This window comes from Tinamus guttatus, unplaced genomic scaffold (assembly GCF_059628265.1).
Source record: "Tinamus guttatus ecotype Peru unplaced genomic scaffold, ASM5962826v1 Tinamus_guttatus_pri_ptg000035l, whole genome shotgun sequence".
NCBI classification, from domain to species: Eukaryota; Metazoa; Chordata; class Aves; order Tinamiformes; family Tinamidae; genus Tinamus; species Tinamus guttatus.
In genome coordinates this window covers 4,208,742-4,232,867 of record NW_028288569.1, presented here as the reverse complement: position 1 = coordinate 4,232,867, position 24,126 = coordinate 4,208,742, and the positions used below count along the sequence as shown (strand labels likewise).

The 24,126-nt window shown below is 37.0% G+C and overlaps 1 protein-coding gene across 1 annotated transcript in view; it reads left to right on the top strand.

The window, feature by feature from the left end:
- NECTIN3 (nectin cell adhesion molecule 3) overlaps nucleotides 1–24,126 on the top strand; it is a 53,891-nt gene that overhangs the window by 16,826 nt on the left and 12,939 nt on the right. Inside the window, exons 2-5 of the mRNA XM_088534307.1 lie at nucleotides 4,297–4,635; nucleotides 12,305–12,601; nucleotides 14,082–14,199; nucleotides 17,243–17,394. Coding sequence (XP_088390433.1) covers nucleotides 4,297–4,635; nucleotides 12,305–12,601; nucleotides 14,082–14,199; nucleotides 17,243–17,394 — 906 coding nt within the window. The remainder of the gene's footprint in view (nucleotides 1–4,296; nucleotides 4,636–12,304; nucleotides 12,602–14,081; nucleotides 14,200–17,242; nucleotides 17,395–24,126) is intronic.

Below are 24,126 nucleotides of genomic sequence, written 5' to 3'. Positions count from 1 at the left end.
AATAAGTGTAGCTGTGGCTTTTGCTTTCTAGTCTCAGATTCAGCATTTAAAACCTAACAAAACAATTAAAAATCCAATAAAAGATCAATTCAAAATGGCAGGCATTTCAGTGCATTTTTCTTGTAGGCCTCATATCTGCTGCATTCATATAGTATTAATTACTAAATATTTTCTTCAAATTCTGTGAGCCTCTTAATCATGAGTTTTCAGATCATTTTGAGCCTGTTTGTTTCAGATCATTGTGAGCCTGTTTGATGCTCTGATAATCAGTATGCTGAGTGGTCGAAATAGGAAGTGTTTCCAGAACAAACTTAAAATGTAGTCACTTAATTTTAAGGTGTATAAATGAGAATGAGCCTCTGAAGCCCCAGTAAAATATTATGTGTGAAAATGTGCACAGATGTATTCCAAAAGCTTTGTTGTTATGCTGCCCTAGAGTGTTGTATTGCAAAAAAAAAAAAAAGAAAAAAGGATTTAGTGTATAAAATCTTGTGCATGAAGTGTCTAGTGGAATTCTAACCATTGACATTTTAACTTGACTGGAAAGATCCTTGGTGTCCTAAGCAACCTGTTGAAATTGGCCTTGCTTTGAGCAGGGTTTGGACCAGATGATTTTTGGTTTTTTTGGAGGGGGGAGTCATGTCTACCCTAAACTATTCTATGAAGAAAACCTGTCTTCCCTGTTTCCCTGAAGATGGTATTTTGACCTTCTGAAGTAAAATATATGCTGGGGAGGAGAGGGGGAATGGGAGTTAAGGAGATGGATTCATGGGCATAAACCTCAAATTAGTGGTGAAAAATTAAAATCCTGTGGAGAATTGGTAGCCTTGTAAATAGGTTAGATAACAGTTGGTGGAAAACTAACTCTCCAGTATCTAACTTATAGTTTTGGAAAAGCATCCAGAGCAAGTATGCTGTTCAGATGGAACCTACTCAGTTGTGAATGTTAGTGGTTACAATAAGTTTCATTACTTAAAAGTGAAGCGCTTAAAAGCCTTTCATAGGACGTTTTAGCAGTAGTAGTGTATGTTTCTAATGATATTAGTGATTAAGTTTTATCAAAGGAAGCTTTGTATTAGTGTGTGTCTCAGGCACGCAGAGTCCTTGATATGCGTAGGTAAGCTGTCCATTTTTTATTTAGAGTTGAAAGATGAAGCAGCAGGAAAATTTGACTAGTGAGGAAAATGTTATTGAATCTATGAAATATCGGGCATAAGTTTTTAGTTTTATAAGGCTTGCTGGCTTTTATCGGCAAACTTTCTGTAACATTCCACATGCGTATGAGTTAAAGATGAGTGCATACTTAAATCTGTTTATTTTTCTTCTTTTTATGCATAGAAACTGTCAAGCTTGATTTCCTTTCTTGGTCTAAGCCTGCAGTTGACTTTTCTTTTAACTTTTAGAAACCTTGTTGACAGCTGGGTCTTGGGTTTGATTTTTTTTTTTTTTTTTTTTTTTCCCCCCTACATAAGTATCAGTTTCTCAGTGTTAAAGGACTTCCTCTAAAATAGTGTGTGTAGTTGGTTGGTTTGTTTTTGTTAGGGGCACTACTACCTTTCACCCCACTCTTATCAAGCCTTGCCATATAGTTTATGGAGGTTCTTTAGAGTCTGTGTTAAACTCAGCCAATTGCATGCATCTACTTGGCATGCCCCGAAATCTACTATAGTGTAGTCTTAGAGTGGCAATGATCAACTTGTACTTTCTTTTTTCCTCTCAGCCATATTCATTACTGGATATGTAATTTCGAGTTTAATATAGAGGAGTACATCTTATCCTGGGAGTCTCTTCATGTTCATCTTGTTTTCTAATGTGTGTTTAATTTGGTGTAAAGATCTGTTGTCTCTAGTTCTGTTACTGCAAAAGCAGAATGAACAGTAAGATGCAGCTTGGTAATGTTATAGAGCCACAGGTATGCTTGAGGTTGGGTTGCTCAAATAAGTAATCTTGAGACAGTAGCAACAAAAACTACTGAAAACATCATTGAAGTAATACAGTGTTCTTAGCGCACAAACAAGCTGCTAGAAGGCATTTTTTGGTGAAAATGTTTTATTTTCTACAGGCATTTTTTGGTGAAAATACATATCCAAAAAAGGAATAGTTGAGTTGATTCAAATATTAGATTTCTGAGTGTTTTCTGATCATCTTGGTGTACCTAAGGCCTCTTAATTATTAAAGGTAGTCCATTAATAAACTAATTATACTTAAAATGTTTCATTTCCTTTTATATGCTTCTAATGAGAATGACTTTTCTGTTCAACTGTGTACCTTTCTAGAAGTATAAGAAGCTTTTAGCTAAGTTTCCTTACAGTATTTTTCTATCCTAATAAGCCTTTTACAGTTAAAAATCTGATCATTTTGGGAAGGCTTAGTACAAGTTAGTATTAAATACTTATAATGGCTTCTTTCTGAACAAGTGTGTGTTTTTTGTTCTTTTTTTTGTTTGTTTGTTTTGTTTTTTCCTTACTGGATACCACAAAGATGTAATTTGTAAGTCTTTCTGATTTTTGTGTAATAGGAAGTAGTAGCTAACTGCTTCTTAAAAGTACATCTCCATATGCTTAAATCAAGTGTGGGGGTGGGAGAGATGCGAGGTTGTGCAGAATTCCTGTTCAGGTAGTTGTTCTATGTCCAGGGTCTGTCCCTGCAGTGTGGATCTGATGAAGAGGGATGAAAAGACTGCAGGAAATGCTCCTTCTTCACTTAGGGTTTGCTAACATTGGATTTTCTTTGTCTGAAACTCAAACTCTTTCTGGAATTTAACATAACTGTTTTCCCTTTACCAGACACTTTTAATGACTAGTGTATCATTCTGGAGATAAAGGTTCTGGCTGTGTTTGATTTATTTGTGCAACTCAGTGTTTTCATTCTGTTGGCATTAGTCAGGAGTCTAATACTGCAGAAATCCATAGTTAAATCTCTAAATATATCACTCGCTTAGGTGACTTCATTGACTTACAGTTTGAACACTGAAAAATCAATGGGTGGGAAGTGGAAAGCTTTCAACAATGAACCCTTTTATAAGACTAGGTACAACTTTTTTTTTTTTTTTTCCTTGAATGCTATTTATCTTTTGCTAGATTTTTTAATGAAAAGAGATCGGTAATGTCTGAAAATGAATGACCTCTTGCATATGACTTGGAAGACTAAAATTTAGTCTGAGATCTAGTTCCTTGGATTAGCTTACTAGGTAACAGCTTGAATAGCAGTTTACCAACTCAAGAGAATCGGACAAGATGAAATAGGTTCTCTAAAACTTACATTTGGTAGAAACAAATGCAGTCTGGTTTAAGACCATGATTATTATCCAGCCATCATATTAATTTACACTTCTCTAATAAAATGGATGTTTGAATGTGCTGGAGCATCAGTTTTAGTCGAAATGAGACATACCTGCAGTTTAGTGAACTTGGTGTAGGAATAGAACTGCTTTCTCCAGTGGATTTCTTCTCTTGAAAGAGGGTGGTCTAAAATGCTGAGTTCAGAACATAGTTACGACTAAGTTTGTAGGTCTGCAACAGATGTGCATTAAGTCTTAAGTAGGCAGTGACCATGTGTAGTCCTGTATTTTAATACAGAAGGAAGAACAGTGTGGAGACTTTGCACTGTAGTGTAGCACAGACTTCATTGTGTGATGGTACTCTCATCCTGGAGATGAGAAGACAAAAGCTAAAATGGAATTGAGATTGAATGTCACTGCTAAGATGGAGTGGTGGTAGCTACTTTTCAAATTATGTTTAATGGTATGGGTAGGTGATAGTTTGATTTATGCAGATCTTGTTAGATATTTTTATTAGCAATCTTAGCTCTTGGAAGTAGAAACAAACTGTTATAATCTATCTAGTTTTTTTTTTTTTTAACTGATGCTCTGCATTTGTAGTCTAAATGCAGCTCTTGTGTGTTGTGTTTTTGGGGTTGTTTGTTTTTCTTCCCTCTCCTGTAATGTATGTTAAGTTTTACAAAAGATTGATGCACCAGTTAGACAACTGTCACGTCATTTTGGTAGAAAGTTGCATTGTAATGGCAGTCTTCAGTGAAAAATGGTTGATCTGCCACTACCTTAGTGGATCCAGATACAAGTTCAGATCTCTGAGTGTAATTTTATGTTGCTGCTTAGGGTGTACCTTTAAGGGTGATGTATTTCCACACTACTGTGAGTCACATGAATAATATGATTCTTCACAAGGAAGTGGGAGCTAGCTTTGAAAAACATAAGTTAATTGCTGAAGAAGACTTCTTGAGAGGACTTGAGACTTAACGTGCTTGTGAATGAACTAACGATTGCTTTGTTTTCAGGTGCCTTAGCTGGACCAATTGTTGATCCACATGTGATGGCAGTTTGGGGCAAGAAAGTTGCACTGAAATGCATAATTGATGTAAATGAAACGATTACACAAGTTTCTTGGGAGAAGATGTATGGTAAAAGTGCACGGACTATTGCTGTTCATCATCCTGAATATGGAATTTCTATTCAAGGAGAATACCAAGGAAGAGCAGCATTTAAAAATTACTCGCTTACTGATGCAACACTCATCGTAAAAAATGTAAGCTTTTCGGATGCAGGAGAATATATTTGCAAGGCAGCTACCTTTCCCCTTGGAAATGCACAGTCATCAACAATTGTAACAGTACTAGGTAAGTCAACTTTTTCACAAAAAGATTAGATGAATAGCACAAACTTATTAATGAAATTCTGCAAATTTATTAATGCATTTTACTCTAACCTTTACTTTTTACTACTTTAGTGTGAAGATGAATTTACCAGTCTTTGATAGCAGCCTTATTGATGCCCTTTCTTCAGTGAGGAAACTTGTTTAGTGTCTTCTTTCTTTGGAACTTGCTCCTTGATTATCCTGCACTTAAAAAAAACCACACACTTTAGGCATTATACTCATCTAAGTATTTTGGACACAGTTTTAAAATTCGGACCTGGCAATGCAGATACTAGAGATGCATGTGTGTGTGCAGAGAAGCTGCTAAAGATATCATTGGTCACCACCTTGTCAATGTTTCCTGATAATTATATTGTTAATACAATAACTTTAGTTGCTTCAGGCTAGCTATATGAATTGCTATCCGCACAGTATGAGTGTAAAATAAGGCTATGCAGTGCACTAGTGAGAACTTGAGAAGAAAAAGGAGGGAATTTAAGCCCTCTGGTTATGAATAGTCCAAATAGGAAGTTTACATAAATTAAGCTTCTTATTTGAAGATAGGCAAAACCTTAAACTGGTTGAGTTATGCTTTGTTATGGTGAAATGCTGCTGTAAAGGACTAATGACTCACAAATAGACTTAGTAGTGCAGTCTGAAGTAAAATGATTATTTTCTTGAAACTTTAAAACCTGTTGAGTTGTCCATTCTTTAAGAATAATTATAGCTCAACATAAATAAGTTACTTCTATCCTCTATGAGTGGTCAGGTAGCATTTTATTCAGCTGAGGTGGCCTTAGTCACTCTGTTTTTGTTAATAAATGTGTGTTTTAGGTTTTGGGTTTTTGCTCTCTTCTCTTTCCTGAATAATAGAATACCATTAAGCTTAAATCATATGGCTGGGCATGATACCATGTAAACCAAATTTCACCACAAGGTGGGGCAAAATAAACACCTCAGAGCAAGTTACTCCAATTTGAAGCAAGCTCTCCCCAAGAAGTTCCATGTGATACATAGAAAAGGAAGGGTCATAAGGCTTCATACTACCTACACTGCAAATGGTGTTATATCTGTAACACTCTGCTGAATTCAGATCTCAGCTGCTGTGATTTACTGAGATTAACATGAAATGAGAGGCTTGGTTTTACTGCCTTTTTTCGGATCCTAATAGTAGTTGCATCTGTCATACTCCTGGTTTTAGAGTTTTGCAGAACCTGAGAAAGCCACACACAATGTGAAAAAGTATGGCTTGTGTTTCGTCGGTCACACAGGAAAATATGGAGGGGCTACAGCTTGTTTAGGGACTTGCATGTGATCAGAAACTACAGTTGTAATAGAGAAGTATTTGTTGGTTATACACTAGTCTTGAGTTTTTTTGGAGTAGATGATGGTTGTCAGTGATCAGCAGTCAGCTTCTGAATTGCAACACCTAGTTAATACTTACAAATGCATGGCTGTGTCCCCAACCCCCAAAATAGAAACCAACTTTTATATTTGAGGGGAATATTTCTGGTCCAAAAGATTAGCTGTAGTTCTGATGAGGGGATGAGGAGTAGGGAGAAAGGTGCTGTTTAAACTTCTCTTCTTCCAAGTCATTCATCCTGTTACATCATTCTGTTCCTTAGGTTTGTTTTCCAAGTACTGTTTGCCTTCCACTCCTAGTTAGCCATTTCTTGACTTGCATGTAGGAGGGAGTAGGTCCTAACCCACTGGGATAGGACTGTGTCTGACTTAGCTGCTTTCTGTGGCCTCAGAGTATTTTCCTTTTTTTTTTTTTTTTTTAAAAAAAAAGGTCCTGTATACTTTTCTGCTCAAGTATAGATGTCAGTAAGTCAGCTTTTCAAAACAGGTATATTAGTGAATAAATTGTGAGCTTTACAGGTCTAAGCTCAGCAAACCACAAGCTAAGCTCCATCTTAAGCATGGAGTGTTTTCTTTCAAAATGTAAAACCTGTTGTAACTTCAAATCAACTTTATTCTGTTTGTGTTCTCCTACTGTTCTAAAAATCTCTCCTGTCAGTGAGGAGAAATTCATGTCCAGGAGCTGGAACTGATGGTTTCTAGTTCCAGCAGTGCTGCATTTGTGCCCCACTCCTGTTAGTGAGGGTGTGGTTTGCTCTCTGGCTGTACTAGGCATACTTCATCCTGAAGGTGCTTTTGCACTGTGAGGCAGAGACCCTGAAGACAAGCACTGGGAGAACACAACTGCAGGATAAAATATTTCATCTGATGCAGCATCTTAATTGCTTAAGGGCCTGTTTAGAAAGTCTCCCTTAAGTTATTTAAGCTTTGTAGACCTACTGCATTGGTTGCCTGTCCTTACTCCCAGTTTGTTTGACTTGCTGCTTTATGATATCTTAAGGAAAAAGGAATTTCTTTGTAGAAGAGGTTATATCATGTAAAAACTGGAAATCCTTTTAGGGACAAACTGGTGTATTGGCTTTATCTAACACTACGGTTCTTTAGGCTTTTCTAGTATGTGTAGGGGGTGGAAATGTCAAGACTTGTATGCCAAGCTTCTTTGCTTGGGGCTCTTTGTCTTTCTGAAGACAGCAACATAAACCAGCCAAAGGTATTTGAAGGTAGAAGAAATGATGTATGGTGGAGTAGCTTGCCGAAATTACATACTTGGCCTAACTACCCTCTCAAATGCTTGTAGTATTTCCAAATGTCATTCAGTTTAACTGCTGCTGTCTTACCAAGCTGATGTGTTAGCATGCATGCTGATAAAGTAGGTCTTGTTCCTGTTTATGACAACTCTTACCAGTATCATGTGGTATTTAGCCTGTTGGTGGCAGGGGAAGCTTCACAAAAAGTTGACAGATAAAGATCTGCTCAGCCTGAATAGATCCCGGAGATGCTAATATAGAAATTCTTAAAGTAAGAAGTTAAGGGAAGGCGCATGTTCAACAGCATAGAAAATAGATCCTGTCAGTCAATTTAGATGAAGTACTTGCATTTGAAAAATACTAGTTGGTGTAATGTGCATGTGCTTCTGAAGTAATGTGATAGTAATGAGTTACATAAGTGAAATGACTAGTGTGTGGTGAGGAAGCCAGTAATAGAGGATTCATTTAGTGGCCTGGAAAAGTTGTTTGTTTGTTTCTTTGTTGTGTGTGTGTGTTTTTTTTTTTTTTTTTTTTTTTCCCCAGAAGTGTGAGGTCATGGCTTTGAGGGGGAGGGACAAACTAAAAAAGTAGAAAATTCTGTTTTGGGGGAAGGTTATTCAAGGATATGTCAGTTAAGATGAAGAAAGGGCTGACAAGTCCCAGTGTCATGCTGTGGTGGGTTATCTAGTGGATTTAATGGTGAATAGAAATTAGCACTGTTTATGTTGTAATCATGCCAGATCCCTCCAGCCTTCCTGTGCACAGTGGTAGAAGAAAATGTAAGCTAACTAGTTCTGTGGGGTGTTGTTGTTTGTTTGTTTGCTTGTTTTAATGATGAAAGCTGGAGATAGAAGCTTTTTGAGACCGAGGAACTTAAGACTGTTCCTGGATAGTTTGTTTTCCTTCTCTAAAGGACAATAAGAGGTCTCAGACAGTCAGAGAATCACAGAATGGTTTGTGCTGGAAGGGACCTCTGGAGATCATCTAGTCCATCCTTCTACTCAAGCAGGGTCACGTAGAGCAGACTGCCCAGAACCATGTCCAGATGGCTTTGGAAATCTCCAAGGAAAGAGACTCTACCACCTTCCCTGGGCAACCTATCGTGGTGTCATCTTCCCAGTAAAGAAGTTTTCCTTGTAAATATAATGTAAAGCAGGAGTCAAAAGGCTTACATTAAGCAGTGAAATAGTGGTCATGAATCAGTAAATGAAGTAGTGTGGATGTATAAGATAGGGTGTTTTATTCGCACATTTCAGAGGAGTTGAGCAAGCCTGAAGCAACTTCATAGCACGAATTACCTTCAAGTTATACGAAGAAGTGACAATTCAAGTATGAGAGCTGAACTCGTAGCTAACTATTCTGGGAAAGTCTCACCTATGTCCACTAATCTTTAAATAGCCTATACCCATTCCTATCTACTGTGTTGATTTAGAAAAAAAATGCCACTGACCTTTAACTCATGCATTGTGGAAGCAAGTCCCCTGTATGTCTGCATCTTTGTAGGATTTACTTTCCCCACCCCCCCACCCCAGGCTAGGGACTTGCCCCCAGTATGTGATATGTTGTGTGGTGGTGTGTGTGTGTTTGGTTTTGTTTGTTTGTTTTTCCCCTCTTTCACCTTACCTGCATAGAGTATAATGTTTCTACTGAATGGCTGAAGCAGCTTTTCTAGCACTTGGAAGTTACACAGCCACCCTCCTGCCTTTTTTTTTTTTTTTTTTTTTTTTTCTTTTAAAGTAGGGTAATTTGTTCCGAATAGAAAAAGTAACTGTTTTCTGATAGGAGAGGTGAGATTAGGAGGTGCCATTATACACTTGAATCTGAAGAGTCATTCAAGTGGTGCTTGAGTCAGATTAAGATAATAAATGACTATAAAACCTGTAGAATGAGTAGCTGGATTTCAGTTCAGCTGCTGGAATAAAGTGACCGTGAAGGAAAGACAATAGATATGATGGAGGACATTCCAACAGAACTTGCTTTGTGTCTTCATTAGCTATTTGGCCTTCCTATTAGGTGGTTTATAGTTCAGGAATCATGGCTTACAAGAGCATGCAATAGTGAAGGCCTAGCCATTTGTGAAGTAGAGCTTCAATTGAACTCCAGAAACACTTTGGACCTGGAATAAGGACACTTTAACAAGTAGGCTTTGAATAGCTGAACTCTTGTCTTTCTGAATTGCTCAATCACACCAATTTCAGATGGAACTTGAGAAAATGCACATTTTTTCCTCATGCTTATAATTTTCAGAGAAGCCGAGCTTGTTTTTTAAATGAGCCTACATCCTGTTTTCTGGCTAGTGTAATTTAATGATAGTTGAAGGAAATTGTTATAACAAGTGAAGTAAATGAAGGAGCACGTTGAGTAGTCTGCTGTGGATCTGGAGATCTCTGCTCATCCTGACTTGTATATGCTCCCAAGAATAGATTGAGCAGCAGATATGGAGATATATATTCAATTTCATGTTGAGGAAATTTCAGGGATATGAGTCTCAGTTTTGATTTGGAGAAGCTAGTGCTAGCTGCTGGGTAATTGATCTCTCTGTGCTGGAGGTCCTGTGGAAAAGGCATTTATTTCTTCAGGAATAAATATTGCGCCCACCAATTTCCTATACCTCTGCTTCAAAAAGCAGCTGTTAAAGGATGCTTGGATTTGTGATTATTGAGAGCTGGTCCACTGAAGAAGGCTCTAAAATGCTATGCAATCAGAGGACTATGATTGTCTAATTGGATCAGAAGATAAGGATTTTTGTGAGTCTAGTATGTTTCTGGGGAAACCTCTGCTCTAGTATTGAGGACAAAAGCGGGACATCCTAGAAAGGAAAGTCTTAGTATCAGAACCAGCAAATGGTTTCCTCTGACGTAAGCTGCAAAACTGGTGAAGGGACTACTACATTCTGAAAACTGACTTAAATAGTGTTTTTCTGTTTGTTTTTTAAAGTTTTTCTGAGTACTACTCTGAATGGTAGAGTTACACATCAGGAACTCTTACTTGTTTGTCTGCTTGCCAGTCCTCTGAACTTTTGGGTGAGGAATGGGCTTATAAGGAAGTTGGGTCCTTCTAGTTGAGGTCTTACTTGAGTCTTTAGAATGGTGTTGGGTTGAATTTTTTTTCACTTTTGTAGATGATAGCAGAGAGCGCTTATGTTCTTGAAATCGTCATAGCTGTCATGACTAATGCTGTGGAACATGCCTCTCTGACTTAAAAATGTTCGTGCTTAATTTTTGACTTGTATCCAGGCTTGACCTTAGACAATAAATGCCCTGGTGCCTTTTTTCCCAGTTAAAACTTAACATTAGGAAAAAAAAATAGTAATAGGACATACTGGAATTCAAGTTTTTCTTCAAAATATGGTATTGTGATTATTCTGGTCTGGTGCTTGGAATTAAGTACCTTGAAGAAATGGTTTTATTGCTCTTTTTTGACACTAGTTAACACTGCTGTAGTTAAGGCTGTGACTCATGTCTGTTGAATATTGATGGCAAATTCTAATATTCACAAAATACAGTAGTCTTGGTGCATAAACTGTTGAAGAGCCTGCTTTGCTAGATTGCTGTCTACTACAGATGCATCTTATAGTAGCAGTTAGCGTAAAGAAAGCTTTTTCGGAGATATGCTGGTTTTTTGTTTACTGTGTGACTTTATTTAAAAATATTCTTTAGTCTGGTTTCTGGTGTCATTTTTTTCCCTTGCTGCCTTTGTGTGCCTACTCAGCCCTTGTCCCCCATCAGTTGTGGAGGGTACTTGGTATAATAGTGGTACTTGGTATAACAGGAGGCTACTTCGTAAGTACGAGAGGATACATGAAATTTCTTTGGACTATACAATACCTCAAAGCTGGAAGGAGAAAGGAAAGCCTATTTACTATCCTTTTGACAGAAAAAGCTGTACAGACTTCAGTGTTTTTGTTTGTTTTCTAGCTGCTGCATCAGTTGTGTAATGCCCTACTTCTCCAGATAGTAAATAGTCTGAGTAATGAAAGTATGAGGATTAGAAAACTTAATTGAAAGGAATGGCTTAAAAAAAAAAAAGTTTCAGATAGGTATTAGCAAAATTAACAGAAAGCTGGTTTGCTAACTGGTATGGTGGAGACAATGAGGGGCAGTGTTCTTTGAAGGGAAGGTGTCACTTTGCTGGTCAAATATCTTAAAGATGTCTAGTAGCAAACTGAATTCAAAATATGTATCAATTTGATAAAGGACTTTTCCCTAAAGGCTGTGACCACTTCAGCACCGAAAAGACTTTTGTAAAAATAAGGTTGACTGAATATTTTCAGTTCTTCCTTAGATATACTACATGAACACAATGTCATTGACTATGTAACAGGTAGTTATCTCAAAGCATTTGTATTTTACTTTGACCTAAAACATGTCATATGTTTTAAGGCTAATGTTCACTTGAGTCATGTCAAGAGTTTCACATGAGTTGTCATGAAGTGCATAGTGACTTGGGAAGCTGCAAACATGCATTGAACCCACACTTGAATGTGAAATGCAATACAAGCAAAAATGTTGAGAATGTGTTCGCATGTATACATGTATATATATGTGCATGATGTTTTTGTGCAGGTTAATAAGCAATTCCTGATTGGGGTGCTTTCAGCTTGGCATCAGTTGGCATTGCTGCATTGCTCAACTGAAGCTTAAACTTAGCATCTGCTGCTAGCTTTGAAATGTTACAAACTAAATATTTTAAATATAACACTTAGTGGAATCCAAGCCCTTTTTTAAAAACAGTATCATTTCAACTTAGTATCTTAAGCTACCTGTTTTGTCAGACACTGCAACTGGAACAGTGTAGTTGGTATTTTGAACCTAACTGTCTGGGGATTCCTTGTTGGTGTGTTAAATGTGAACAACATTAGGCTTTAATTAGTGGACAGAAGTGAACAGTGTTATCAGGTGAAAGCACTTTTGTTATCACCCTTGATATAAGCTTGATCTTTTGCAAATTATTTTTTTCATTGTTTTAAATAGTAATAGTTTGGAGGATATGGATTTTTTGGTTAAAATCTACATTTCTTCTTCCTTTCCTCCTCTCCAATAGTTGAACCTGTTGTGAGCTTAACAAAAGGATCAAATCCTCTGATAGATGGTGCAAATCAGACAGTAGCAGCAATTTGTACAGCAGCCGTTGGAAAACCTGCTGCAGAGATTGACTGGGAAGGAGGTCTTGGTGAAATGGAATCCAGCTCTACTTTGTTTCCCAATGAAACAGTGACAGTTGTAAGTCAGTACATCATTGTCCCGACAAGGTTTGCAAGAGGAAGACGTATAACATGTGTTGTGAGGCACCCGGCTTTGGAAAAGGAGATAAGATATTCTCAAGTGTTGGACATACAGTGTAAGTATTCTGTAAGGTAGCTTCTACCCATTACATATTTGAACCACACTGTTTACTGGATATAGCCTTCATGGAATGAGATGGCCACATACTGTTTCTGGGGAATGGAAGGAAAATAAAACTGTATAAAAAGCATGTAAGAGGCTATTCAGAAAGAGAAACAAGGGACTGTGCATTTAATGTTAAATACAATCATCTAATCACCAAGTTAGAATACTGTTAACATTGCTTTTTATTTTAGGAATTGTCTCTGGGTAAACTTACTTATGTTTGTGTTTAGTTTTGTGAGTTTACAGGCAAAATAACACACTCAATTGATATGTAAACTGTTTACAGTGCCTTAAATTGTCAGCTGATGTTCCTTTGAAACAATTTCAGCAGTATTAAAGAAGAATTCTAATTAAGATTCATGTTTATGAAAACTATCCCTCAGATATTTTCAAGTTGTTCTTCAAATTACTTTTTCACACTGTAATTTCCATAAGGTAATGGAAGTACAATATATACATACACACAATGGTAATCTGATCCTAAGTACCCTGATTCTAATGTAGTTGAAACCTGTACAGTTACTCCAGGCTTGTCTAACAAGTTTGTGGCTTTACAGTGCATCAGTTAGATGGCTTGTAAGTATGCTTATCTAAAATGACTTAATACAAATAAGCATTAGGCATGTGATCATTTTAGTTAATGGGTATGCAACCAAAATGAGTGGTTGTCAAGTGTTTCCTTTGATACCTATCTTAGCTGTGTGCAGCTTTAAAGTGCCCTGAATCTTGGAAGTCTATGAATCTTTTTGCTCAGGCAAGGTTGTCTTGGAATTTGCTGCACAACTGTGTAGTCAGCAGCAGAACGGCAAATGAGAAGCAGAGGTTTTATGTCCAAATCTTTGATTCTCAAGTCATCTCTCATGTTTCCCTTAAGCTTAGAACTTGTATGGCAACTCTCATTGCTCCTCTGCAGTAAGAGGTTATACAGAATCATAGTGGTTTTTGTGTGTTATGTTTGTTTCTGAAAATTTGGTTAAATTTCTCCCACATACCTGAAGTAGGTGTCTTTTTAGGTCTGTGACAACAAAGTCTCACTTGGATAGCAATTTATAGTTCTTCTTAATTATTATAAATTTGCAACCTGCATTGATGACCGCTTAATTATTTGGCTTCTCTGAAACACTATTTCTGATCCTCTGCTGTACCTGGTTAGTGAGAAATAGCTCTACCTTACCTTCTCTATTTCGAAAGGGCATTAAACCAATCTTCTGAAGGCTTTCTTTTTTTCCAAGTGAAGTATGTGTGCTGTTGAAAATAACTTATGTAATCTACTGCTGTATGTTTTGCTATAGCTTAGAACTCTGTTTTGATTTGTGGGTCATTTTAAGAAATGAGACAAATGCAGTCTGCTGCAATGTTAAGCTGACTGTTAAACAGTTGGTTTAAAGAAAATATTGTGATTATTGATAGATGAAATCTTTTCTTGGTAGATGCCCCAGAAGTTTCTGTAACTGGCTATGATGGAAACTGGTTCATTGGAAGAGAAAATGTTCAACTCAGATGTAATGCTGATGCAAATCCTTTACCTATGGAACTTACGTGGACCAGGTAAATATTTATAAAAAGGGGCTTGGCACTTGATTCCAGTGCTGTGAATGGTATCTCTTTGTTTACAGAATACCTACACAAGGAGTGCATGACTTGTGTTGGCTGGTAGTGATGCAATTCAGGCTTTTACACAAAGGAGGAAACAAGCGTGTGTGTGTGAATGTGGGTGGGTGGAAAAACTTGAAATGTGCAAGTCCGAACACTTTGCCATTATTTTTAGAATAAAATCATTTTAGTTATTAATCTTGTTCAGCTTAAATGTTACAATAGATTATGCAAAGCTCAATTCATCTAGTAGGGATCCAACAGTTCTTCAGTTCCGTTTTATTATTATTTGAAAGTTGGCTGTGAAGACTATTTGATATCTACTTTCTCAGATTTGGAATCTAAAGTTGAGGTGGCAAATACTATGAAGTGATTAAGGACGTTAAGTTTCCTTAAGATTGAGTCTTTTTTTCCCCCAAGAGCCCTCAAGTAGTTACCAAGACAGATAAATGCTGTGTTTTGCTTGCCTGATGGAAACGTTAGTTTGACTATATGTGAGGGGGAAACAGGCAGTATTTCTTGCGTAACAGCTGTGTGTTATGAAGAGATGGACTGGATGGTTCTACTTTGTGATTTATTGCTTTGCTTTTGCAATGTATTTTTGGAGAGGGAGACAAAAGTGAACATAGATCCAAAGTCTATTTCATGAAAGGGAAAAGAGTGAAATAAGCAGCTGCTTTAAATAGATTTAGTGCCCGTTGAAAGCAAGAAAATAATTTTCAGAAGGATAACTTAAATGTAGTTCTGTTAGAATGCTTCTGTGAATAAAGTCATGGGAATATTTACTGTTCTGAGTCTGCATTGTATTCCTTTCCTTTCCAATGGCAGATGTAACTTAGTGTATAGGGACATTAGTCATAATGTGCTTTGAAGCTGCCATAATATTGGAGTTGCCTGATTGCGGTTATGCTAGCATTTTGTTTTTCTGTTAATCTACCTTGGTCCTAAAAGTAACCCTTCAAACCTTGAGCCAGTATTGCAGCTAGCTGTAGTCAGAATGGTATGACTTTGTACAATGGATTTATTAGCCGTGGGGCATGGTAGGCTGCCATCCCCACGTCATGCTTAATTTAAACTTAGTGTGGCAAGAGGGCAACACAGAGCATTCTATACTGAAAAGGGCATGCCAGGCTCTCAAGAGTAATACAGTTTGTTGCTTTAGATTAACTAAGTTCTCAGTTGTCAGACTTGAACTTGAGATGCATATAAGAACTAATCAATAAAACATATTTCTCATTTTATCAGAAATAGCTCATTTAAATGTGAAGGACTTGTATGTGGTACAAAGGCTGCTACCAGGCTTCCTGGCATTGAAATTGAAACGGGTTTGAAGAAAAACTTAATTTTGTACAGTAAAATTACCTTTTGCTTTCCTAAACAGTCTAAACAGCTGTAGAGCTACTGAGAGAAGACCCTTTGGAGGCTGGGAAATATCGATGTGCAATAAAACTTAACACGCTTAAGCAACCTGTATCAAACTTGCTTGGTATCTTTTAAACTATAATAGAATCTTGGAACTGTCAACCCAAAACTTTATTCCTTAGAAGCAAGGATAACTATTGCTAGGATTAGGAAAAAAAAGCTTTCCTAATAAATATGTGTAATATTATGCGAAAAATTTAGTATTGGAGTGCTCAAAATTTTGCAGTATTTTGTACTTACTAGATATACCTAATATGAGAGTCTTTGATTTCAATTATTATTAAGTTTGTTCAGCAGAAGCAACTCTGGGCAGCAATTATTAGCAAAGTAATTGAAGTTTTTAAACGCAGGTGGATTGCTGGCTTTAGCATGAGGATTTATGGAAAAGTGTTTGTTAGAAGCTTTATATGTTATAGACGAGTACTCATCTGCAACCCATGTCAACAGCATAGATTGTTCATAACACTTGTACCTACTTCAAGTAGGAACATCTTTCTGAGCCTACACTGTTCAGAGTTTATATATTCAATTTTACTTTTTTTTTTTTTTTCTATTTAAGAATATGATTGAAAGTGTCTCAGGAGGCTCTTGTTTAATTATTACTTAAAAAATCTTGGATTATTCCAGGATACTGAAATCAGGTTATCAAGTGTTTGAGTTAATACCTAACAGCTGTTTGCCTAGCAGCCAAATAAGATGCAGCAGAGCAGTATAATTATGTAACTTGGTAAGTGCCCAAGGGGGAGTAAGGTGCCTAAGAATCTGAGATAAAATGGTTTATCAAATGGTCAAATTTAGGATTGAAGAGTGATTTAGCAGAAGTAGAAGCTGAAGTTGCATGAGTGAGTGAAACTGGAGTCTGCCGTGATGCAATGATAGTACCCGTGCAGGCGTCCTGATGGGTATTTTGCATTTGGCAGCTCTGTTAAAGCAGTCCTGACACCTCTGTCCCTTCCCTTTTCTCTATTTTGCTTGCACAGTTGTTCTGCAGTCACGTGCAGCATGCTTCAGGGGAATGAGATGCTGGGACCATTCGCTTTATTCTAAGCAACAAATTCAGTTATGTTTCTACATTTTGGAAGTGAAAGTGGTCCAGGGTGAAGAGGCGGACTGGGAGGGAAGAATCTGTTTGAACACTTACAGAGGAAATGCTAGTGGAAATGCTAGTCCAGTTGGCCTGTAAATAAAGTCCATAATGGTGAAAATGTTATCACGATAACTCAACCGGCTAGATAATACCAATGGTGGTAGAAAGATTTTGTACCGTTACTGTTGATTTCTACAGTTCAAGCTGGGTAGTTATTTTGAACTCTTCAATATTTTCAAATATTTATTTTCTATTTACCTCCCTAGTGCCAGTAAATTTTGTGCTGCAGATCAGAGCCAAATCCCTTAAGTTAAAGAACTAAATGTTCAGGTAGATATTGAAAATACTCCATCAGAGTTTTTTTGAGAATATTAATAAAAAGCTTGTCAAAAGTTCATCTCTAGATTGCTGCAAATATTACTTTCTATAAGATACATTTATGTTTTAGTCTTGAAGATGCCTACTTAAAATATATTCGTTTTATTGTAGACTGGATGGGCAATGGCCTGAAGGATTGCTCTCTGTCAACAACACTCTGCAGTTCACCAGCCCATTGACTTACAACTACACTGGAACTTACATCTGTAAGGTGACCAATTCCCTTGGTCAGAGAAGTGATCAGAAGACTATTTACATATTGGGTAAGTTTACTGCTTGGCAAAGACAATATGTTACCTCAAACTGTTTTGTCAACAATTGAACAAGCAAACAGAGCTGCTTGATATATTAAATACTTTAGTTTAATACTGAAGTAGGAAGTTCAGAGCTACAGTAAAAGTTGGAATTAAACTGACTCTTCAATAACAGCAATGTATAATGGAAATTGTTAAGCCTGAAGTTTTTCCCTAGTGCTACTCATTACTCTTGGTAGGTTAACTTGAACTTCCTGTTTGTTTGTTGTGTTTGTGTCTGTGTGCTGTCCAAAAATATCGTTATGTCACTTTAGCCTAATGCACTTAATGTTTTACTATGGCAACTTCTTTGCAAGGACTTTTAAAAGTTCACTCAGAGCACTGTGACTTAGAGTGTATGTGGGTAGGCATTCTGCTTAGAAAATGCATGAGTAGAACCATAGGTAATTTCTTAGTACAAATATAGAAATTAAATATGAATGCTTAAAAGAATGGGAGCTTAAGACTTAAACTATGGATAGAGAGTGTTTGAAGCCACATGTATCTTGGTTATCATGCTTCTTAGTTAACAGCAGTTCTAGAGCAGGACGTGGTGTTTCAAACTGTCGGTCTAACTACACTATGAGCCGTTGTGAAAATGAATAGGCTTCAATTAACTGGCTAGCTCATTGGCTAGTTCAATGGAAACTTAAAATTACTTCAAGATAGTGGAACTATTTGTAAATAAGACTAATACTTAATTTTATCTATTAGGTAGACTAGACTTAAGTTCTGTGGTTGATAGTGAGAGTCGCATCTGAGAAATTAAATATTTGGTTTCAGTGATTCCTGTATGTGTAAACTCATGACTGTTTATGAAAATTAAAACAATTTAAGACTATCGCTTTTTAAGAAGTCTTAAGTAATACAAGGATGAAAAAGACATCACTAAATATGATTAAATAACCTTCTGGAATGTAATGTTCAAAATCACTTAAACTATTGCTAGTTTCTTTGAGTACGTCTCTGTCCTTAGCCCCCTTATTCAACCTATAAGTGGAGGATCACCATCAAAGTCCATTTCACAAGTTTTTGATTCTGTAAATATGATCAGCAATCAAAACTTGTACTTTTTCCCATGCATGAAAATGAATATACCTGTCTGTACATACTCATCCCTAAAATTACAATTGCAAGAAAGTCAGGTCATGTTATTTATGCAGAACCAGTCGATCTTGGAATTATAGTTATGGTGACTTCTTGTCTTACAGACTATGGGAAAGTTGTGTTGGAGCTAAAGTGTCATTTTTATTTACAGGAAAAATTCTTGAGATGATCATAAAGGTATTTCACATAGTTATCAGGCTGACAGGTTCTCATTGTCATGGCTGTGGCTTTCTGGCTGTTATCTGCTAGTGCTCAATAAAACAGGAATTTGTCTGAAGCTGTACACAGTAATTGGAGCTTTTGAAAGCTGTCAGTCTTGTAAATGAATTCCTATAGTCACTACTGCTGCATGTGGAAGGCTGATCACTAATTTCAGTCTACCCACAGTGTGGGAGAGTGGGAGGATAGGGGATCTCCTGTTGATCCAAGAGACGACTGCCTTGCTGACAGCAACAATCCCCAAAAGAGACCTACTGTGGTTGTTTTTCTTGGGCCTTGCTCTTCTTTGAATACATGATTGTTGACACTCTTCACTGAATCTCATCCATATGCCAGAATAAGATACTAACCGAAATGTAGACTATTTGCCAAGGAGGAACTCATTCAAAATCTGAAGCAGAACAACTTTTTTTCCCCAAAAAATTGTTTTCCAAGTTCTCTCAATCTTTGCCTGAAGAAATGTTATGATGCATCCCATTTCAGATTAAATGGCCTTTGTATTTGAAAGTTTAGGTAGATTTGGAATCCTTTAAGACTCAGAAAACACAGCTGAAGCATCTTCAATCTGCTTGTAATGAATTTCAACTTAACCAGTACAGATGTGTGGCATTCAGGCAGCATTTTTATTTATTCTAGCAAAATATGCAGTGAGGCACATTGGCCAAATAATTAGGGAGGACAGGGAGTGAAGAGTCAACCAATAGCTAAGCTGGACTGTCCTTTTCTTCTATTTCTATAGGCCTCACCACTTGAGGGGAAAAGTACAAGTGCTGAACTGTTGTTTCTGCCTGTTGCTTGTGTGTGTATGTTATTTGTATTTTGTTTTTTCTTAAGTTGGGCGTAACTCTTTTCAGACCACCATGTTTTCATCTAAGGCTCATGACTAGCTTCCTACAAAGCATTAACCAATGGTCAGAGAAGACACTACTGTATGTGGTGATATTTTCATCTTGCAATACGTAGATTAGTGAGCAGTAGAGAACTGTGGATATCTGAGGCTCAAAACTTGATTTAGGATTAATTCCATATGACTGGAGAAGAGCTCCGAACTCTTATGTCTGGAACATAGAAAAGGGTCCATAGTTTATCCTTGCTGTGGAAAGATGCTAAATCCCCATTAATAACAGTTGGTATAGCTGAAGAAGATTGGTTAAAGACTCAGCATTGGATAGAAAGTGGTGATGGCATATAGCAAGTTTCTAGCTCCATTGCCAAAGAGATTGTATTTAGTATTTTTTTGACTTGCTCCAGTTGCTCCTGAAATAAGGTTTTCTGAAGGGTCTTCAGTATTTTAGCTAAGAACGTATAGTTTGATGAAACTTGGTATGGTTTTTCTGATCACAACAGAGACAACCTTATTTTTGAAGTCCTGTTAAGTCTCATGGTCTGTAAAGATGATCCTTTTAATCCAGAAAGGGTACTTTACTCTTCACTTAACTTTCATTTATGTCTGACAAACTTAGGTATGTCAAAATACCTTTCCCTCCAAGACTTAAATTTCCATAATCCTTAAGTGACAACCTTATTTGTGAGAGATGTATGACAGTATTCAGGTTTTTCCTCACTATGGAGTTGGTTACTTCACTTCTCAAAAGAATTCGTATTGAACTAAATTAGGAATGGTTTGTAAGCGAAATTTATTTCATTCTCTAGACTTACGTGGTCGCTTATGTAAAATAATGTGCTGCTTCATTTCAAGGTAAGGCTTAACAGAAGTTGTTGGATATGTTGAAGATACTGGTCTGGTACTAAGGAGTGACCATCCATCTCTGACTCTTCAACTTCTGTTGGCTTTGAATTGCAGGAGGAGAGATGATGGGCTCTGGGTGCTTGAACAAGGGTGAACTGCAAGTGGATTCAGAGGGAGAGATGCAGTATTTGGGGGGTATGAGAAGAGTCAATGCACATAACTAGAATATATAACAAATATATCTAAGCTTACCTTATGGAGGTAAGCTTTTAGAATTAAGTTGTTTGCATTGCAAGAGCTGTGAAAATTGGATGAAGAGGAGTCATTTAAGGGAAGCTTAAAAATACCAGACCCAAGTAGGGCAAAGCCATTTTTGTAAGCTGATACCAGCTTTCATGGAAACGTCTGGGAAATATATAATACTGGGGAAGCTAAGCATGCTGTACAGTGGCCATGGTGCTCTTTGAGAAGATGTTAGTGCATAACTTAAAGCAAAGAACAAATCTTGCTTTTATTGGTAGAAGACTAATAAGGAAGATAGGTTTTTAAACAAACTGGGAAAGCTGAATGGGGCTTTAGTTTTTGGGTATGGAGGGAACTGGTGTGTTTATTTTACTGACGGAATAGGCTTTTGCCATTTCTGGTTTCTTGGGTTATAAGTCCATTTTACTTTATTGAGGTTGGTAACTATGTAACATTACAAGAACCTTTTTATGGGTCTTGACTCACCCCTTCCCCCCCCCCCCAGTAGTAAAAATAAGGGCATATGTCAAGGATTGGACTGGAGCCCAGAAAATGGTAAGCAAAATAAAAATCAAGGCACACGATTACTAAAATCAGAAAATTTTCAGAAATTTTGCAACTCTGTGGCCTGTATGGATTCCTGAATACATTGTAAACCTGACGTACTACATAAGCTGCCACATCAGCACCATAGTTTCTGAAATTCCACTTGCACTCCTGATCTTAATTTCTTCCACTATTTTCTATTTGGGAAGCTTGATGTGATTTTTTTTTTTTTTTTTTTTTCCTTTTGAAAAGCTCTGGGTAGCTTAACAGGTTTCTAGGTGTCACTGATCTCTTCTGCTTTGTAAACAAAGAAAACTGGTTTTAATATTGTCATTCTGCAACAATAAAAAGTATTGACATATCTTCACAGTAGAAGTATTTTGCTGAAGAATGAACCTCCTGAGTTCGTTAGAGTTGTGGTGAAATTACTATGTCACTTCGTGCTTGAAGATAATTCAGATAGACAATCTGGCGACAGGTGGACGCAATTTAAAATGCCAAGATGTTACCACTACAGTATAGTTGCCATTATCTTCATTTCTGTATGGATGATGGCTAAGCTTTCCCAAAAGCAAGTGTTACGTACTTAGGCTTTTTTATAGAGGTATAGAGGGTGATACCTAATCACTGAGTATTAGAGGAGAATATATGTTTTCCATGCCAGTGACTTTAAAGAAGAAGACTGGAAGTAAATATTTGTGGTCCTTTCTGAAACTTGTACACAAAACCAGCAAATCTTATATCCTGACTCAAATATATTTTCAAGGAAGAGAAATTGGAGTTTAACTTTACCTATGGATTTGTAGGATGTGGGAACCCTTGTAAATTCAGACTCCTAAATCTCTACATCTCTGTTAAAGTACGAAACTCTAAACCTGTTTTTACTAAAATCATAATCCGAACTCCTTTTATTCATTTTGATTATGCCTCCTGTTTAGTTTCTTGTCCGCTGTCAAATTAATACCATTTACGTATAGACACCTAACAAGTCACCACTACTTTTAGATCAGGTCATAATTGTGCTTTGAAAAATCTGTACAGAACTTTTCTTGGGTTTAACTGTTACATTCAGCAATCTATTTAATACTTTATGAATTTTAAAATGTAAGATTTGTCAAATAGCTAGAAGTTTGACCAATCTTAAGTTCTACTTTACTCAGGTAAATTTATGTGCCTCCATAGCATAATAGTTCCATGGAACTTGCTTATATTCATTTAACTCTATAACATGATGTAGTGAACTAGTGACCACGTGATATTCTCTCTAAAAGATTCAAGATGCAATAATATGCTTGGAGCTGGTCTCTTTGCTGTTTTTAAAACTATCTTGCCTTAGGCAAGGCAAAGTAAACCTTTTTATTCAACACTATGCTAATGTAGAAACTGTTGTTGCGTATAACATTGCAATCCAAAGTAATTTTTAGAAGCTTTCTCGTGATCATCTGCCCATTGCTTGCAACTCTCTTAAATGCACAAAACTCCAGCTGATAAAAAGAACAAAGGGACACGTCTGACCAGTGAAGAAGCCCAGTAACTGGCAGTTCCTTGTTTACTTGTATAGCCCGACATGAAATTGGTTGATGTAGCACCTTGAGAGAGAACACAGAAAGACTTTTGCACAGAAGGAATCAATATATTTTGTGGAGGAATGCAGGATGGCATTTTTACTTCAAGTGTTTCAGGCTTTTTGTTACTTGAAATCCTGGAAACGGATTGTTCAAGTACAAATAGTGTTATTTTGAGATTAAATTTATACATGCCATTTTTAGCTATGCTTCCTTCACTATTCAAAACCTGAAGTTGTGTAAGTTGTATTAATGCAACAAGTATTTTTGGAGAGAATAGCTGGAAATTGGTAGTTCATGTGCTGTTGACTTAGCACACATTTTATGGTTTTTCATTCTTATATTTGTTCTAAACAATTTCTGGAGAGAATTTGATGTATACTTATTTTGCGTCCTAGTCAATTTGATCCACTATTTCTAAGTATTGTCTGGAAAGGCATGAGACTTTTTGTGTTTCTTTTTTGTAATACTGTGATCTCCCATGGTTGAGATAAATATTGAGCAGGGACCTCCTGATGAGGAAAGCTGCCCCTCCTAACTGTGAGGAGGGCAAGATGTTGTCTTAACTTTGACCCATCCTGTGCTATGAAGGATGCTCCCTATCTTGCTGCAGCATAGCTCAGAATAAAATGCACTAAAGCTGGAAAATGCAAGAGGCTCGTTTTGTAGTACCACAGACTTAAGAATGAAAAACTATTCTTGTAGATCGTATCCATCAACTTGGCTTTCTTATAAACCCTTAACTGATTAGCTTGCATTGACATTGTGTGCCTTTTCTGTGTCTTGTCTACTTCTTTGCTCTTTCCATTAGATCCTCCTACTACTACCACTCGACTGCCCACGGTTCCCTGGCATCCTTCGACTGATGGCATCACAGGTTTAGCAACAGAACCTAGAATAATAAATATCCCAACATCAACCTTGCCAGCAATGCAGGAAGACACTTGGGGTACCGTCATCGGTAGTGCGGTGGGGGGGGCCCTCTTCCTCATACTTGTCAGTGTTTTGGTTGGAATTATCTGCTATAGGAGAAGACGGACGTTCCGTGGTGACTACTTTGCTAAGAACTACATTCCACCATCAGATATGCAAAAAGAGTCTCAAATAGATGTTCTTCAGTCAGATGATGTGGATTCTTACCCTGACAGTCTAAAAAAAGAAATAAAACATCCAATGAACAGCCTAATATCTAAAGATTATTTACAAGACCCTGAAAAGCCAGAATGGAACAATATAGACAATATTAACAGGTACCAGGAACGCTATGAAAGACCAATGGATTATTATGAAGGTGGAACACTGGGAATGAAATATATGGGTGGTGAATGTTAT